This window comes from Eriocheir sinensis, unplaced genomic scaffold (assembly GCF_024679095.1).
Source record: "Eriocheir sinensis breed Jianghai 21 unplaced genomic scaffold, ASM2467909v1 Scaffold1690, whole genome shotgun sequence".
Classification (NCBI taxonomy): Eukaryota; Metazoa; Arthropoda; class Malacostraca; order Decapoda; family Varunidae; genus Eriocheir; species Eriocheir sinensis.
Window position 1 is genome coordinate 6,662 of NW_026111062.1, and position 18,385 is coordinate 25,046.

The window sequence follows — 18,385 nt, forward strand, 5'->3', positions numbered from 1 at the left end:
AGGATAAGGTGATACAGAGGGTGTCAGGGTGGACAGGAGAACTGTTCAATAGAGGATGATTCCGGCGAGTAAGAATATGTCAAAAATACTTGGATAAGAAGGTTCATTACACACACACACACACACACACACACACACACACACACACACACACACAGACACACACACACACACACACACACACACACACACCATGAAATATCTCTCGTTTTCCTTATTATTCTCCGCCTGCTCTGTATCATACGGCTGATGACGTCAAAACCTGCGCGTGAAAAGACCTGTCTATTCTCTTGATCTTGATTTCCGTAACAACAGATCTTGTTTGTCGAATCTATTAACGTTCTATAACGAGCTTTTTGCAGTCTATGATGTTTATAAATCACTTGATATTATTTATTTGGACTTCCAGAAGGCGTGTGATAAAGTCCCACACTGCAAGTTGCTTCATAAAATCAAGGAAATAGGTATCGGGAGTAAGCTTCACGAATGGATCAAGCACTGGCTAAGCAATAGAAAGCAAAGAGTTGTAATAAATGGAGTGACCTCTGAGTGGATGCCAGTCACTAGTGGTGTCCCCCAAGGCTCTGTCCTGGGACCCGTTCTCTTCGTCATTTACATCAACGACATTAACCTTGGTCTCAATAATTTCATTAGTAAATTTGCGGACGACACGAAAATCGGCAATGCGGTACTTAAGGAATGTGACAGGCGGAGCCAACAAAATTTGCGTAAAGTATCAGATTGGTCAGTAAAATTAGAAATGCCTTTTAATATAAACAAGTGCCAGATTCTGCAGGTTGGATCTAGAAATATAAAGAAGGACTATGAAATGTGCGGCGTTAAAGTTAAAGGCATTCACTCGGTCAAAGATCTTGGCGTCACAGTCGCGTCTAACCTCAAGTTTTCCCAGCAGTGCAACGAGTCCGTTAAAAAAGCAAACAGGATGACCGGTTTGATTAAAAGGTTTGATTAAGAGGAGAGGGCTAAAAATGAGGTCCGCTGTATGTATAATAGTGAATAAGGAATTGACGCAGTGAGTAAAGGATGGACAGGCATAGATAGACATGTGGATATGGAAATAGTATAGGTGTGGATGGAGGGATGGATTAAAGGATTAGTAAGGAAACAGATGTTTGTAAACTGAGCGAATGTGATTTGGTGTTGTAATGTGAGTGCTTAGGTGTGTCACCGTGTGTGTGTAATTCAGCTCTTGGTCTGCTGCGGGTCAGACAGCCAGCCGTTCCCCTACGAAAGAGAACAGAGCTCGTAATACCGATCTTTGGGTAGGACTGAGACAACTCACACACAACACACCGCGACAACGAGGTCACAACTCCTTGCCTGACGTCGCGTACTTACTCACTGCTAGGTGAACAGGGGCTACACGTGAAAGAAGATAAACCCAACTTATCTTCACCCGGCCGGGGAATTGAACCCCAGTCCTTCTGGTTGTGAGGCAGACGCTCTATCCACTGAGCTACTGGGCCGTGTGTGTGTGTATGTGTGTGTGTGTGTGTGTGTGTGTGTGTGTGTGTGTGGTGGTAGTGGTGGTGGTGGTGATGGTGGTGGTGGTGGTGGTGGTGGTGGTGGTGGTGATGGTGGTGGTGGTGGTGATGGTGGTGGTGATGGTGGTGGTGGTGGTGATGGTGGTGGTGGTGGTGATGGTGGTGGTAATGATGGTGGTGGTGGTGATGGTGGGAGGGGGAGTACACGGAACAAGGAAAGATGTCGAGGTGGGTGTGTTTATGGAAGTGGACGGACGGAGAGAAAGGAGGAAAGAAAGAAAGAAAGAAAGAAAGAAAAACAATCATTGTATTACTGCCAGGATCTGCGCAAACAGTCTGACATTTATAGGAAAAAGCGCAAGTAACCGAGACACCAAGAACACCTGAATCAAATAACTGTATCTGGCACTGAGTAGGTTATGCATCCCTCGGCGCAGTGGTTAACTTCCCTGACTACAAATCTGCGGGCCAGGGTTCGAGTCCCGGCCTTGGCAGTCGGAGTGCAGCCCACTCAGCTGTTCATCCTCCTCTTCGGGATGGTCGATGAATGAATATCTGGGGAAAGCTGGGGAAGGCAGGATGTGGAAACCCGGATGTTACACTGGCCCGTGTCGGGGTAATGGATTCTTATCCACCACAGGTTCAGAGGACCAACGGGACGGAGATGAGCACCGCCGCCACGCGCAGCTGCAGGGTGTGCTTCAACTCTACCTTTTGTTGATTAGGTCCACCTGGGTCACTTTTTTTTTCTCTTGTACCGCCATTACATAATGCATAAAGACTCCCTCGAATCAGTACTCGAATGAATTAATGATTCAAATGCTCCAAGGATTTAGATTTTACAGCCAGAGAACAATTAAAAACCTTAACTTACACTCTTTTTAAAGGCGTAGACTTGGAGGAGATGCAAATGGGGTTTCTGAATAGGTTAAAGGGATTGGCAAGGGAGTTCCTGATGAAACACGTATATATATAAAAAAAATACACAGAGAAAAGAACAAACAACAACGGATACAGATTAGATGAATTTAAGTTGAGGCAAGAAATGGCAAAGAACTACTTCACGACCAGGTGGTGGTAGGTGAATGGAACACAAGGGGCAGACAGCACTGAAAGATTTCAGTAGAGGTTAGACACATTCATGGCCGGGAAGGGAGCTCGGTGAATCCATGGTCTAATAAAGTAAGGTCAGGCCACGCGCATGTGGGCGGAGCTAAAGTGCGACGCCCTGTGTTGGCCTTATAGTGGGGGGTTTCTCCCCCCTCCCACTCCCGCCTCCTACCCCTATCGTTCTCTTATTTCAGCGGGAACTAAGTAGTTTTTATCCTTCCAAGGTTTGCTTCTCTGTATGTATGTCTGCATGTATTTCTCTCTCTCTCTCTCTCTCTCTCTCTCTCTCTCTCTCTCTCTCTCTCTCTCTCTCTCTCTCTCTCTCTCTCTCTCTCTCTCTCTCTCTCTCTCTCTCTAATATATATATATATATATATATATATATATATATATATATATATATATATATATATATATATATATATATATATATATATATATATATAATTGTTTGAAGACGATCCAGACCAATCAAAATTAATTGGTAACCCAAACAAGGACTAACAAATAAACTATTTGTTCTTTCATCATTACTATATCACCTTAAATGAGGATATGCATAGTAGGAAGTAGTAGGAAAAGGAAGACAGACAATATAAATGAGGAAGTACATGTTCAGCTCGGGGCTTAGCAGTCATAATAATGCAACTGTTAGGGTAATCAAAGAAAAATCAATGTAGGTCATAAACTTTACTTCTACGCCACCAACTTATATATTTTTGTATTTATTTTCTTTTGCATACTTGCCTTCTTCATTTTATTATTTAATATCCGCATACGAAAGAAAGTGCGGCAGCGGACATAAAATGTGATCACCTCTGTTGGTAGGTCGACGTAATGTGTCATGTGCTCTGCCAGAGAACTCATCGCTGATTTTCCACATTGCAAAGTGTTATTGCCATGGTAACTATTAAAAATTTTGCCCATCTTCCTGAGCTTGGGTATGAATTCTTCGCTGGGTTTTACTAATTTACTGCTATCCCTGGCTGTTACGTCTATCCATTTTCTCTTCTTATAATTTTGGGACTGGTAGCCAAGCTGATGTTGTGGAAACTTCCTAGCAACATAGCCACCGAAGTACATCATGCCTTCTGTTTCTGTGTCACCTTCAAGACTGCCACCTAATTCAATGTCTTCCTCTGTTAAATCATCTGTATTTATTAGATCTTCTTCAGTACATGCACTGAAGAAGATTGATGTGAGGCATAGTTCCTGCTGTAATGCCTCTGTAACACTTTCCCTCACATCTTCATTCCTTTTAGTAGTGACACGAAAATCACTTGTGAGACAGTTTTCTTTGCTTTGTTCAAGAGTGTTATATTTTTCCCCCATGAGGCTGCTGTCTTTGCCAAGAAGGTATGCCCTGAGTCGATACTTTATAGAAACAGGAGAGGGATGATCACAGCTCCCTCCCATTTGCCGCAGATAGCCAAACAGATTTTCTACAACATCCTGATTAAGTCTAGATGTAAGTAAAAATGTAATATTATATTTATCTTTTACCATTGCAAACAATTTTTGAAGTGACTTTGATGATATTATAATGCCTTTTTGAAACATAAGAGGATTATTTCGACCACGAACATGCAAGTTACTTATTGTGTCGATCATTTGTTGTAGAACAACTATTTGGTTATCTGCAGCCTCAAATGCCGATCTAGCAGGTTTCTTATTATATAACATGTTTGAGTTTAATACATCAAACCATGTGTCTATGAGTGATAAGAAGTCACTCGTGGCACTCCATGTCACCCCCTCGAATAAACCTTTTTCACCAAAATACATTAGTGCTTTAGCAGTTGTGTCAGAGAGGAGTTGTGCTGCCAATTTAACTTTCATTCTTTGAGGACCTTTTACCTCAATATGTTTTTCAGACAATTTGTGTGTTACTTTAAAATCTGCCTTGCTCCTAATAATCAACTCTCTCACACATGTGCTATCAATCACTTTTCCGTCAGTTGTTACAAAGCCATTATCAAGGAAATGATTTCGCACTAACTTTATCAGGTGAGGGACATCTGCAAAAACATGCACTTCTCTGTTTGGGTCAGTTGGATTGGTGAAGTACGTTGTTGTGGTGTCTACATTTAAAGATTTCCATAATGCAAGATTTGCTGAAGACATATCACTCACCATTGCAACAACTGGAAACCCTGCAGCCTCTACATGAGTTATTAGCTCGAAAAGGAGCTCTTTCGTCATTGGACAATCAAATTTGTAATATATTATTTGTTTCCATGACCCAGTGAGACCTCTCACCAAAGCACACTGAACAGACTTCTTGGGGCTATAAAGATGGTCACTAGCCTTATCATAACACCACTCCTGTGCTACACTACACTCATCAAATGAGAGGACAGAGACACGGTCACGCTCTGTCATTGTTGAGGCCTTTTCTTTTAGCAGGGCTAAAACAGATAGTAAAACGCCTGGCTCTACTTTAAACTGTCTTGTCCTGCGCTTAATTGTGGATAGTGATGGAAGAGGCATATTCCATCTATTTCTAATTAGTCTGTAGGCCTTACTGCTCAAATTTCTTAGTGACAGTGCATGACCGATGTCATCATCTACCCACCGATGCACAGATTTCCCTTGCAAAATACAGTCAACCTGTGAAGCGGACATGAAGGTGCTCAGGTGCCTTCTAGCATTGACAATAGAATTTTCCACACCCTGTAATGTGCTTTTAAGTTGATCAATTTCAGCATTTTGGGCTGCGATTTTCATGTCCTTCTCCGCTATGCTGGCAAGGAGTGCTGCATTCTCATGCTGCAGACGCGACAACTGACTCTGCATCTCTGTACAGCTTGTAGGTGCAGCAGAATGTTGGCTGACATCCTTGTTGGCACCTGTAATAATTTTTTTTTCAAATATTAAAAACTATGTAATAAATAAGCATTTTCAGTCATATATCAAATCAGTAGCTTAGAAGTACTACTACAAGATGAGGAATAAGTAGTAGTAGTAGTAGTAGTAGTAGTAGTAGTAGTAGTAGTAGTAGTAGTAGTAGCAGTAGTAGTAGTAGTAGTAGTAGTAGTAGTAGTAGTAGCAGCAGTAGTAGTAGTAGCAGTAGTAGTAGTAGTAGTAGTAGTAGCAGCAGTAGTAGTAGTAGCAGTAGTAGCAGTAGTAGTAGTGGTTGTGGGGGTGGTGGTGGTGGTGGTGGTAGTGCAAGAGGGTAGTTATAATTCCACTTACTTTGCTCCTCACAATGCTGTTGCTGTATTGGTTGTGGTTGTGGTTGAGGGTCATCAGCGTCACCTCTGTCATCATGTGATGGCTGAGAAGGAATGTCTGAAAGCAGAGGATCAACACAATTGTTAGTGACGGCAGATATGAGGATAATTTACATTTTTTGTTGCAATTACTTTGAAAGGAAAAGACGACTACCATGTGGTACTATTATTATTGTCATTACTAATATTATTATTATTATTATTAATATTATTATTATTATTGTTATTATTATTATCATCATCATCATCATCATTATTACCAATAGTTTATCTAGTTCTATTATTAATTTTTTTTATAGTATTAGAATGTTTTATACTACTATACATTTCAGCGGCGGACAAACGCTGTTTTTCGCAAATATCTCCTAAACGAATCATTGGATCAGTATGATATTTCAACACACTGCCTTTAACACCCGGACCTAATTTATGGCTAATATACCATGTTGCAATATGTGTTATGTTAGGAGCTTACTGAGTGATATTAAGCCTAATCCAGTCATCATATCTAAGGTGTTAAACAGAATCGGACGAGTGTGGGGTACCTCTAGCCCTCCACCAACGCCCCGAACAACCCAAAGACCACTCCTTCCCTACTCCAATATCGCAGTATCCCCTCCTGGTTGCCCTCTTCACCCCTACCACACCATCCCCCTTCCCCAGCCCGAGGCTGTTGTACAGTAATTATCAACGTGAAATACGTCTTGCCTCCATGGAACTGTACCATGCTCTTAGTTAATAATCATACTATCTATACATATACACGTACATAACATTCTAATATATAATACAGTGATGGGAGAAATAGGGAGGGACACAAGAGTGATGAGGGAGGCGAGAAGTTAGGGGGAGAAGAGGAGGGATAACGAGAGCGAGAAGGGGGAGTAGTTGTGGCTAGGAATAGTTTGGGAGGGTGCTGGGGGGGGGGGCACACTTTCCTTCGAATGCGTCAACATGACTCGTCGGGTTTGTGTTATTTTTCACAAGTAAACTCGTCACATAAGACATATAGTAATGTGGTAGGTTAGCCATAAATTAGGTCCGGGTATTATAGGTAGTGTGCTGAAATATCATACTGATCCATAGATTCGTTTAGGAGATATTTGCGAAAGACAGCGTTTGTCTGCCGCTAAAATGTATAGTAGTAATAATAATAATGATAATAATAATAATAATAATAATAATAATAATAATAATAATAATAATTATAATAATATAATAATAATAATAACTATAATTACTACTACTACTACTACTACTACTACTACTACTACTGATAGTGGTAAAGGAGGAAGAAAATTGAAAAGAAAGAGGTTTGTAATCTCTTCCTTCCCATAATTTTTATCCTACTTCTTTGCTAATCCCTTCTACTACTACTGCTACTACTACTACTACTACTACTACTACTACTGCTGCTGCTGCTGCTGCTGGCGCTACTACTACTACTACTACTACTACTACTACTACTACTACTACTATCTTGCTTAGCACAGAGTGAAAAAAAGAGAGAGAGAGATAAATATATATATATATATATATATATATATATATATATATATATATATATATATATATATATATATATATATATATATATATATATATATATATATATATACATATATATATATATATATATATATATATATATATATACACACACACAATATGCACACAAACATAAACACAGCTTCCTTAACTTTTGACTTACCTGTGTTTGTTGGGAGCTGAAGCGTTGGTATTGCATCTGGCTTAAGCTGCTGTAGATGTCTTGGCACTGGCAATTGTAGAAGATCATATTTCAAGTTTCTTTTATAATCCGTTTCATTGAAATGCAAACTGCAAATTGTTGCATTTTTAGTATTTAGTTCTTGTCTTTTTTTACCACAAAGAGAGACCCATTTCCTTCTTGTTTCTTCATTGCGAGGAAACCTGTGCCACTTGCCAATTTTATTTGACTGTGTATTTCTACAGCCATTCACGGAACACTTGCGCACCATCACAAAACTGGGGAAATCTTGAGGTCACGGACGCTCAGGAGATACTGGGGTACAATCGCACGTGGAACCCCGTCTCGGGCCACTGCGTGACGTCACTGCGCCAACCTGACTCATTTTTACCGCCCGGGTGGACTGACCTCCACTTTATTAGACCATGGGTGAATCAACCACTCCCAGGAGGCGCCGTGTGTACGCCGACTGGCCTCCTGTGGTCTGCATGTATCCCTATGCTCCCTCCTGTACATAGTGGTCATGACGACGGCTTCGCACACTTCGGAGCTTTTTTCTCCCTATAGTCATCTTGCGCAGGCTTAGCCTAGAGGCCCCCCCCTCCCCCTTCCCCTAAGGTAACAGTGAGTGGGTCTTCTTGGTTAGTTTGGTGTAAAGTGACTAAAGAGACCTTAGCATCGCAGTGATTTGCGCCCTTAAAGGTCTGCCATTCAGCTCTAGACTCGGGACCATGCAATGTCAACTCCGAGCTACACAAAACGGCGTGTCCGAAACCGAGGTGACGTGTTGAATGGAACGCCTATACGCGTGTATCCACCACCTGGACCAATGGCAAACAAAACCCACTACGAGCTCCTGGGCGTGAAGCCCGAGGCCACCCTGCAGGAGGTCAAGAAAGCCTACCACCGCCTCGCCCTCAAGATTCACCCTGACAAGAACCCGAATGACGCGAAAGCCAAGACAAAATTCCAGCAGCTGCAGCAGGTGATGGAGACGCTCTCCGACCCCGACTCACGGGCCCGGTACGACGCACGGATAAGGAGCACGGCCAGTCAGGCCAAGGCTCCGGGGAGGAAGCCTTCCTACTCGGCCTCTTCTTCGGCTTCCTCCTCCTCGTACGCGTCCTCCTCCTACCACTCCTCCTCCTCCTCCTCCTCCTCTGCAGGCTCCTTTTCAACACCGAAATCTAATTCAAAATCGTTTCACATAAATAAAGAGAAAAGAAACAAGGAGACTGAAGTAGGCTCGACGGCCTACATGTGGCACCTCCTATTTCCCTTCAGATATAAGACGATCGCAATAGACAACACCTCGCCCAAGGAGAAGAAGGCCAGGAAGAGGAAGCGGTACCGGCAAAACAAGAAGAAGGCGGCGTCGTTTCACTAAGAAGGGACGCCGGGACGGCAGGCAGGAGTGAGGCGTCAGGAAGGCTTTTGAGCCTACATCATTCCATCAGTTCTCTCTTCTTCCTTTCTTACTGACTCATTCATGTGTTTCCCAGCTCCATCTCTTCCCAAAGTCGGACCCAGTATATACTTTCCCTGTGTCGGAGTATTCATTATGTGTTCCTTCTTTTACGATATCCTATTATTACTGTTATTGGGACTATCTTACAGTAAAGCAACTTATTTATATTACTTCTTTTTTTTCCATTGTTTTTCTTGGGTTGTGTAGTGCGCTGATGCTTCGTGTGTCCCAGTGAGCGCTGTGGCTGCTTCCCTTCATATTCCGAAGCCGTGTTGTGCCGATGTCTGGTCATGTATCAGTTCTCTCAAGGAAGCGTCTTAGTCTGTCGTCAACTATCCTTCACTCTTTTCCCTTGCACTTTTAATTTTCTTTCTCCTATTTTTCCTCCTGTTCCATGTTTAGTGACTCCTGTTAGCCGTAGGATGTCTGAGTTACCATGACTTGCAACATTTGAATTTCCTTCCCTCTGCCTATCGCTCTGATCAGTATTGCTGGTACTGTTCTTCTTGTTCTATTCATCTCCATCCTATTCCTCACCTTCCCACTCATCTTCCCTGCACGCAGGAATAGCGGTGTTGTTGTCCTTGTATCCTCACCTCGAGTCAGCTCGAAGAGGAGGAGGAAGAGAATTTTGAGGCCTGAAACTATGTGAGATTAAGTGGGAAGGAAAGTGAAAAAAAAACATGACTGGTCTGGAGTGGGAATGGAGTGAAGTGGGAATGAAGGGAGTGGGAAGTGAAAAATAATGAGAGGAAATTCTAGAATGAAGTGAAACAAAGAACAGATGAGGAGGACGGTATAAGGAAGAAATGAGTAGTAAGAGAATTGTGAGAGGAGAGTGAAGTGAGTGGAGGAAACAAGAAAAAGATGATACTAGGACAGACTCAGAAGAAAGGAACACGAGAGAGCTAAAAGAGAGGAGTGTCAATAAGATGATGAAACATGAACGAAGTGAAGGCTGGGAGAGGAGGGTGTGCAGGAGGCGAGAGGAAGGAGGCGTGGGCGTGACGGAGTGAGAGACAAGGAGGTGACGTGAGATATGACGGGAATGAGAATTAGATGATCCGAGAGTGAGAGATGAGTGGGAGATAAAAGATGACGAGACGAGATGAGATGAGCAATTTTATCTCTCAAAAGACGGAGTTGTATTAATCACTTTGAAACACACACACACACACACACACACACACACACACACACACACACACACAAACACCACCTTTTCCTCCTCCTATTCCTCGTCCTCCTCACTGCCTCCTTCTCCCTCTTCTCCTCCAAGACACCAAACATAATATTAAACCACCCTGAGACCACCACCTTCCACCTCCTCTCTCCCCCTTTCCCCCACCATTCACCTGGATTGGAGAGTGCCGGAGGGAAGAGGGGAGAGAGGGAGAGGGAGAGGGGTGCAAGACATCATTGGAGAGAGTAGCCGTTTCTCACACGCCGTGGTTTGTGTCCCGCGAACAGTGATCTGACCACGACGCAGATTAACCAAGGCCTCTTAGGAGAGAGCCTTAGCTTCATAACAGGCTCAAGGCGACGGGGGGGGGGGGGGGGTAGGAACACAGGAAGGAAGGAAGGAAGGGTGAAGGAGGCTGTTAGATGGTGAGGGTGTAGGAAGAAGAGGAGAAGGATGGAAGAGATGATAAGAGGAGGAAAATATAAGATGAGGGGAAGAGGAGAACAGGAGGATGAAGAAAGGGGTAACGAGGCAGTGTGAAAGAGGGAGAGGATGTAGGAGAAAGAGAAAGAAGGGGAGGAGGAGAGCTGAGGAAAGGAGGAGGAAGTGGAGGAGGAGTGGAAGAAGAAGGAAACGAGAGGAAGATGAACAAGAAAAAGGATGAGCAACGGAATTAAGAAGAAGGGAGAGAAGCAGAAAGGGAAAGAAGAGGAGTAGAAAAAAAGAGGAAGAGGAGGAGAAGGAGGAAGTGGAGGAGGAAAAAGAAAGGCAAGGAGGAAAGCAGACGAAGTATAGAAAAACATGAAGAACGGGGAAGGAATTAAGCAAAAGAAGGCAGGAGGGGGTGATGTGTGTGTGTGTGTGTGTGTGTGTGTGTGTGTGTGTGTGTGTGTGTGTGTGTTTGTGTGTGTGAGAGAGAGAGAGAGAGAGAGAGAGAGAGAAGGAGGAGGAGGAGGAGGAGGAGGAGGAAGGTGACTTACTTTAAAACAGTTACAAAGGTTAGTTCTATTTATCTGTCTAGTTCTTTAGTACTTCAAGAGCTACTTATGCCTTCTTATTTAATCCTCCTCCTCCTCCTCCTCCTCCTCCTCCTCCTCCTCCACCTTCTCCTCCTCCTCCTCCTCTTCCTCTTCCTCCTCCACCTTCTCCTCCTCCTCCTTTCTCAAAACCACTTTTCCTTTCACTGTAACTTCTCCTTTACAAGAACCTCCACCCACCTGCTCTCTCTCTCTCTCTCTCTCTCTCTCTCTCTCTCTCTCTCTCTCTCTTTATTTTTTATTTAAACAAATTTTTACAAAAAAAAAGGAGGCTCAAAATTACACTTTTTAGGTATAGTTATTCTAAGAGCCTGCGTATGGGACAAATTGAATTGTCGAATGTTGGAACATACAAGCATACAAATATAAAATACGAAAAAGTAAAGAAAAACATGTAAAAACAGTATGGAATAATGTCAGTTTGTCACTTCATATTTATAGTTTATAGCACTAGCTCACTTGGGTGTCCCTCACGCCACCTGTGAGCAGCCAGCTTTACCTGCTGCGTGCTCATGTTCTCCACTTGGAGAGTGGCTGCCGTGAACATGTTCCACAGGCGTGTGGTCCTGGCTGTATATGTGCGCTGGTGCTGCCTGGAGTGTGATCGAGGCACCTCCACGAGCTGGTCACCAGAGAGTGTAGTCCGGGTGAACCTCTGAGCAGCGCGTGGAGGGAGCCTCAAGCTGCTGAGGTGGGGAACCCCCTGCACCTGGACTTTGTGACACACCACCAGTGCTGAGACATCACGGCGGTGCTCCAGCGATGTCACAGTGGCAGACGACTCCTCCAGGTGCTCGCTGGCCTCCACCAGACGCAGTGTTCGTCGCTGCACTGCGTCGAGCCTCTGCAAGTGGGTGGCAGCACTCGCCATCCAGCACAGGGCACCGTACTCCAGATACGGACGTATCTGTGCCTCTCTCTCTCTCTCTCTCTCTCTCTCTCTCTCTCTCTCTCTCTCTCTCTCTCTCTCTCTCTCTCTCACACACACACACACACACACACACACACTCAGACACACACCGCTCCGGTAGCTCAATCGGTAGGGCGCTGCGCTGCAAGGCTTCACGGCCAAATAGGGGGTGGTTCGAGCTCCGCTCAGGCCGAATTCTTTCGGTTGACTAGGAGTGGTTACTGTCCCCCTTGAGCAAGGGGGATGGGGTGTGTGGTGTGTGGGGTCCTGGCAGTACCCAGAGGTCCACGATGATGAGCACTTTCTCACGTCGGGAGGGTGCCTGCTGGCGAAAGCGAGTCCAACTCGTGATCAGGCCGTGGTGAATTACACACACACACACACACACACACACACACACACACACACACACACACACACACACACACACACACATAATAAATGGCTTGATAAATATACAGAGAAAGTGGAAGAGTGAAATAAAAAAAATATATAAAGGTGTAATACAAAAGAGCAAATATTTTCCCCTGAGGTGAAGTAAAATTATCATGTTCGTATTTTTTTCAGATTAATTAAGGAAAATGAAAATGAGGTGTAATAAAAGAGAGCGATAAGTAATAATTTCCTCCGAGCTGAAGTGGGATTATTATGCTTGTATTTTTAGGACAGCGGCCAGGACCAACGAGTCAGCTCTGCCCCTCGTCTCCTCACCGTCCTTCTGAACATTCCCTTGTCCGTGAGCCGCCTCCCTCTTTCCCATCACAAGCGGCTTTCCCCTCATGTGCCCCCGTCCCCTCCCTTTCCTTCTGTTTATACCCCTTCCCCTACTCTCCTCCCTCCTCTCCATCACAACCTTCTTTTCCCTCGTGTAAATGAATGGTGTCCTCAATTGACCAACCCTTCTCCTTTCTTCTGCACCTCTTCTTTACATCACTTCCCTCTCCCTTTATAGGCCATCATGCCTTATTGTTATCTCTCTCTCTCTCTCTCTCTCTCTCTCTCTCTCGCGCGCCTGTTAAACTCAAAAGCGTTCAATGCGTCAAGGACTTGGGGGTCAAAATCACGACAAACCTCAAACTCTCACATCAATGCATCGATGCAGCAAATAAAGCGAACAGAATGTTGGGCTTCATTAAAAGAAATTTCTTATTCAAGAATAAAGATGTAATACTTCCGCTCTACAATAGTTTAGTCAGACCCCACTTGGAATATGCGGTACAGTTTTGGTCTCCCCACCATGCAAAGGACATTGTTAAATTAGGTGTCCTTGCGCAACAAATCCTACGAAGAAAGGCTTTCCACCCTTAACATGTTCTCTCTTGAGAAACGTCGCCTCCGAGGAAAACTGATCGAATGTTTTAAAATACTTAATGGTTTCACGAATGTAGACAGATCAACATTACTTATGATCGATGACACTTTGTGCACGAGGAACAATGGCGTAAAACTCAGATGTAGACAAGTAAATTCAGACTGCACCAAATTTTTCTTCACCAACGTTGTAGTGCGAGAATGGAATAAGCTTCCACCGTCAGTGGTACAGTGTAACACGATTGACTCCTTCAAAAAAAAGCTCGACCGTCACTTCCTTCAACTTAATATCAACTAGAGTAGAAAAGCAACGTTTTGGAGCCTTCTGATTAATGTAAAATCACTTAGGTTTAAGGACAGACAACCTAGTCTGGACCATGGGGTCTGTGTGGTCTGATTTTCTATGTAATTCTATGTAATTCTCTCTCTCTCTCTCTCTCTCTCTCTCTCTCTCTCTCTCTCTCTCTCTCTCTCTCTCTCTCTCTCTCTCTCTCTCTCATGCGACCCCTTCCTTTTTATCTCTACTGCAAACTGCCTTCCCCTCTTCCTCCCATACTCCTCTTTACCCATTCATTCCCTTCCTCTCCCCATTCCTCTTATACACTCTTTCCCAAACCATTTTCTTCTCTTCCCTATTTCCGTCACTTTTTTTTCCCATTACCCTTGCAGCCCTTCCTCTTACCATATACTCCTCTCCCCTATACGTCAGCAAACCTATCTTCCTCCCTTGGCCTTGTTGGGCACCACTGAGAAGTGATAGGCGTTGGACAACAGCGGCGGCAATCGGTGGCTCCCATTTGAAACAGTGCTGGACATGCAGCGAGTGGCGACGACCGTGAGTGGCGGGCTCCATATGAGAGAGAGAGACGCCGTCGAAGCGGATTACCGTATAGGGCAACCACAGCGGCCACGTGTGAAAGGCTCCGTTGAAAACTACAGGAGGCAACTATAACACCGTGCAGCGCTGGCATGCCCCAGCTATTCGGCTGCCTCGTGTGCACCCCTACCTGGCCTGGCCGCGGCACCTCCTACCAACTAGCTCTAGACTCAGTCCTATGCAATGTCAACTCCAATCTCCCCAAAACCGTTTTCCCAAAACCGAGGTGACGTGCTGAATCTTGACCCTATACAGTCATGCTCTTGACTCTGTCAAGACATCTAACAGACAATACAGCCACATGGCTGACGTCAAGGAGATCACCGAGCACTGCGAACACAAACTTGCCACCTTCTCCCTCTCCGCCCACACGGCAAGGACCGGCAGCATGGACTTCCCCGTGATCAAGAAGCAGCAGCTCAAGATGGGCACCGTGCTGGGCGTGGGCAAGTACGGCACGGTGTACCGGGGGCGCCTGACGCTCCCCCGGGGCGGGACGGTGCCCGTGGCCGTCAAGAAGCCGGAGAACGACCCCGAGCTGCTGGCCAAGACCTCCGAGGAGGCGGGTGTGCTGCAGGAGCTGGAGGGCGAGGCGGCCGTGCCCCGGCTGTACGGGCTGACGGCAGACTCTCCCCCGTGCATGGTGATGGAGCTGTGCCCGGGGGAGCGGCTGGAGGACTGCCTGGGCCGCGGCAGGGTGTGCGCCTGCCTGCTGGCCCTCGTGGAGGTGTGCGGCGTGGTGCGGCGCCTGCACGCGCGGGGCATCGCCCACGGCGACATCCACGAGGGCAACGTGCTGGTGGACGCGTCCGGCGAGGGGGTGCGCGCCTTCCTGTTGGACTTCGGTCTGGCGGCGCGGGGCGCGGACCCCGGCCAGCAGGAGAATGACGTCATCGACATAGCGTGCACGGCCCTGCAGGTCATCCCTGACACGGAGCGTTTCTCTGACCTCCGACAGAGCCTTGAAGATGCCCCTGACCTCAACGAGGTCACTGCTCTCCTGCGACAAGTTCTGGAGGAGGATGACTTCAAAGAAAAGGCCTCGAAACCCTCCAAGGACGAAGCGAAGAATGAGTCCAAGAAGCAAAAGAAGAAAAAGAACAAGAAAGGACCGTTTACAAGCACTAAAATCCTCGCCTGGTGTTCTGCTTTGCTCCTCTTGAAGTTTTAGTTTGTTTGTCTTGCTTGTTGCCACGTGTGGTAATGGCGGATATACGAAGAAGACATGAAGCATTGGCGTTGGTGAGGTGTGCTCTTGTTTTTGTTGGTCGGGTTTTAATACAGCCGTAGGTATATTTAGTTGATGCTGCTTCCTCTTCTCGTTTCATAGATATATTTACCTATTCTGGTTCCTCTTCTTGTTAGTCGCGAAACTTTATCTGTTTCTGCATAACCGATTTGTGTTCCATCGTTTGGTTTGGTTTTGCGTGTTTTTAACTTTTCGCCTGTTGCGCCGGCAGGCTTTCTAGGTGGGGCTGGTGGTCGGCCTGGCCCGTTATGGCGCAGACAAGTGTTTACAGTGGCGCTTGGTTCATGCTGACCTCGGACCTCATCCAGCTCTTTCTCTCTATCCTTTATGATTTTATTCTCCACTAACTGTCTTGATTTTTCTAAGTAGTTGATGATATGCGTTACGTCATCAGCATAGTGCAATGTTAGTGGTGCCGTGAGATTCGTCTCTCCCTTGCTCCCCGTCGCCCACGCGGCCTCTTCCTTTTTCCCCTTGCATCTCCTCCTCAAACACTTAGGGGCTCACACACACGCCCACATTTGATATAGCTTTGGTAGAGGTTGTGGGTATTTCCGTGGACAGCTGTATGACCTTTGTGATGGTTTGCCTTGACTTGTACACCGTCAATGTGAAAAACACTCACCGGAGCCCGACCAGTGTCCATTGTGCCCTTTGGAAACATGTGCTGTGAGCCGGGAGCGGCAGAGAATACGGACGCGTACTCTGAAGAAAACCAACATGAAAATTTTACATCAGTTCAAGATAAATTATATTAAATAGTGGGATTTTTGTAACAATTGCTTTATTTTATTATTTTCTTTTACTGTTTCTCTTCACATATTTATTTATCAATCAATTCAATTGCGTATGTGAGTTATCCGTCAAATATTCGTTTGGTCAAGGCATTTCAGGCCCGCAAGTTTGATAGATTTTCTTAGGCTCCTTTCAGACGACGCGGGCGATACCCGCGTCCGCGCTTAGGCGCGGACCCGCTTAAACTAATTACTGATGTTTTCAATGTAACCTTTCACATGGCGCGGGCGTCGCCCGCCGCGGGCGATCGCCCGCGTGCGAGCGAAATGCAGCGCGGGCGCCCCCAGGGTTGCCCGCGGGCCCGCCTCCGCGCCTAGTTGCTACAGGGTACAGCGTCTAATGCATGTCTTCACACGTCGCGGGCAGGCCCGCGACCCGCGCACTTCTCCGGAGGAAACTCATTCAATAGTCTGCTGGATTTCAACGTGATTGGTTGTGCGTGACTGTCCCCTTGCATTTAATATGGAGGCTAATATTGATACAGAGCAGTTGATATCCCTTGTGCAAGAGAGACCAGCTCTGTCGCAAATGCAATAGGTAGAGGAGACGAAGGCGATCACGGTCCATGATTAGTGCGTGCAGAACACAAACTGGTGAGCCAGATGACGAGGCCCGTGGGTGGCAGGTGGTTTTCACCCGCGCCGTCTGAAAAGGTACGTGGAAGCGGGTGTGTCCGCGCTTAAACGCGGACGCGGGCAGTGCCCGCGCCGTCTGAAAGAAGCCTTAGGGGGCCAGAGAGCTTCCTAGATTCATGAGTTGGGGGGGCGGGGCCAGCGAGCAGGCGGGGGAACTTTTTTTAGTCAGCACTTTTAGGAGCATGTTTAGCCCGATATAGAAAACATTTTGGAGCCCACAACCTCCTAGCCCAGAAATTACGGCACTGCAATTACTGGTTCTTACGCTTCATTTAGCCCTTTCACACTTGCGGGCGAGGCCCGCGTCCGCGCTTATAACGCGGACGCGGGCAACGCCGCTTTCTCAGACGGGGCGGGTGAAAACTTCCCGCCACACGCACGAAGGTGGAAGGAGGAAGGAGGAAGATAGAAAGGTGGAATTTAAGATGGCAGAGTAAAAGAAGAGAAGGGAAAAGGAAAAGGAAGGAAACAAGAGCGTTAAGAGCACCTTTTTTTTTCTTCTATATATTAAGTGAAAAAAAAAAAAAGAAACGGGAAAATGAATGCACAGCAAAACACATTGAAATCCACGATACTGAACGTTTTCCCTGAAGAGATGAGCGGCTACCGCGGCGAGTGAAAACACGCATTAAACCCTGTACCCAAGATCTAAAGAAGGAAAGGTCACTTCAATTTGGGCTTATTTCGGAGCGCTCCGCGCATGACGTCACTATGAGGTGAGCAGCAGGGGTTGACCGCTCATGACCCGGTCAGTCTGGTCAGACCTGTCGCCGCGTAAAAGTCAAAGGAGCTCCACTAATTTGTGTATTATGGGGAAATTTGCTTTCAAATTTGAAAAAATGATTCTTTGTATCGCGTGTGTACGTGTGTGTGTGTGTGTGTGTGTGTGTGTGTGTGTGTGTGTGTGTGTGTGTGTGTGTGTGTGTGTGTGTGTGTGTGTGTGTGTGTGTGTGTGTGTGTGTGTGTGTGTGTGTGTGTGTGTGTGTGTGTGTGTGTGTGTGTGTGTGTGTGTGTGTGTGTGAGAGAGAGAGAGAGAGAGAGAGAGAGAGAGAGAGAGAGAGAGAGAGAGAGACAGACCGACAGAGGACCTGAATCTGTAATGGTTCAGTTACCCATTCCTAGGATCATTATCTCTATCCCCCCTCCCCCTCCCTCCCTTGTGTCTCCGAGAGGGGTCCCGGCAAACCTCTCCATTGGTTACTTTGTCATTCCGCCAGGCATCCAGGCGACGTCTCATTGGTCCTTAGCCGCACCTCGTAGTGACGCCACATAGGATGTGCAGTAGAGAGAAGTGAATTGACCTCTCCTTCTATAGATCTTGACTGTACCCTTTGGCTGCTATG

At 45.9% G+C, this 18,385-nt stretch overlaps 2 protein-coding genes across 2 annotated transcripts; both read left to right on the forward strand.

Moving 5' to 3' along the window:
• The first annotated feature begins 8,011 nt into the window (after positions 1-8,011).
• LOC126990488 (chaperone protein DnaJ-like) lies at positions 8,012-9,071 on the forward strand. Its single transcript, XM_050849081.1, has one exon. It carries the CDS (start codon positions 8,314-8,316, stop codon positions 8,962-8,964), a length of 651 nt encoding a protein of 216 aa, XP_050705038.1. The 5' UTR covers positions 8,012-8,313; the 3' UTR covers positions 8,965-9,071.
• Positions 9,072-14,664: 5,593 nt separating this feature from the next.
• Positions 14,665-15,534, forward strand: LOC126990489 (uncharacterized). The gene has a single exon (XM_050849082.1). It carries the CDS (start codon positions 14,665-14,667, stop codon positions 15,532-15,534), a length of 870 nt encoding a protein of 289 aa, XP_050705039.1.
• Positions 15,535-18,385: the final 2,851 nt, after the last annotated feature.

Excerpts from the sequence above, each read along its gene's own strand:
- LOC126990488 (XM_050849081.1), top strand. The coding sequence starts at position 8,314 with ATGTCAACTCCGAGCTACACAAAACGGCGTGTCCGAAACCGAGGTGAC.
- LOC126990489 (XM_050849082.1), top strand. The coding sequence starts at position 14,665 with ATGGCTGACGTCAAGGAGATCACCGAGCACTGCGAACACAAACTTGCC.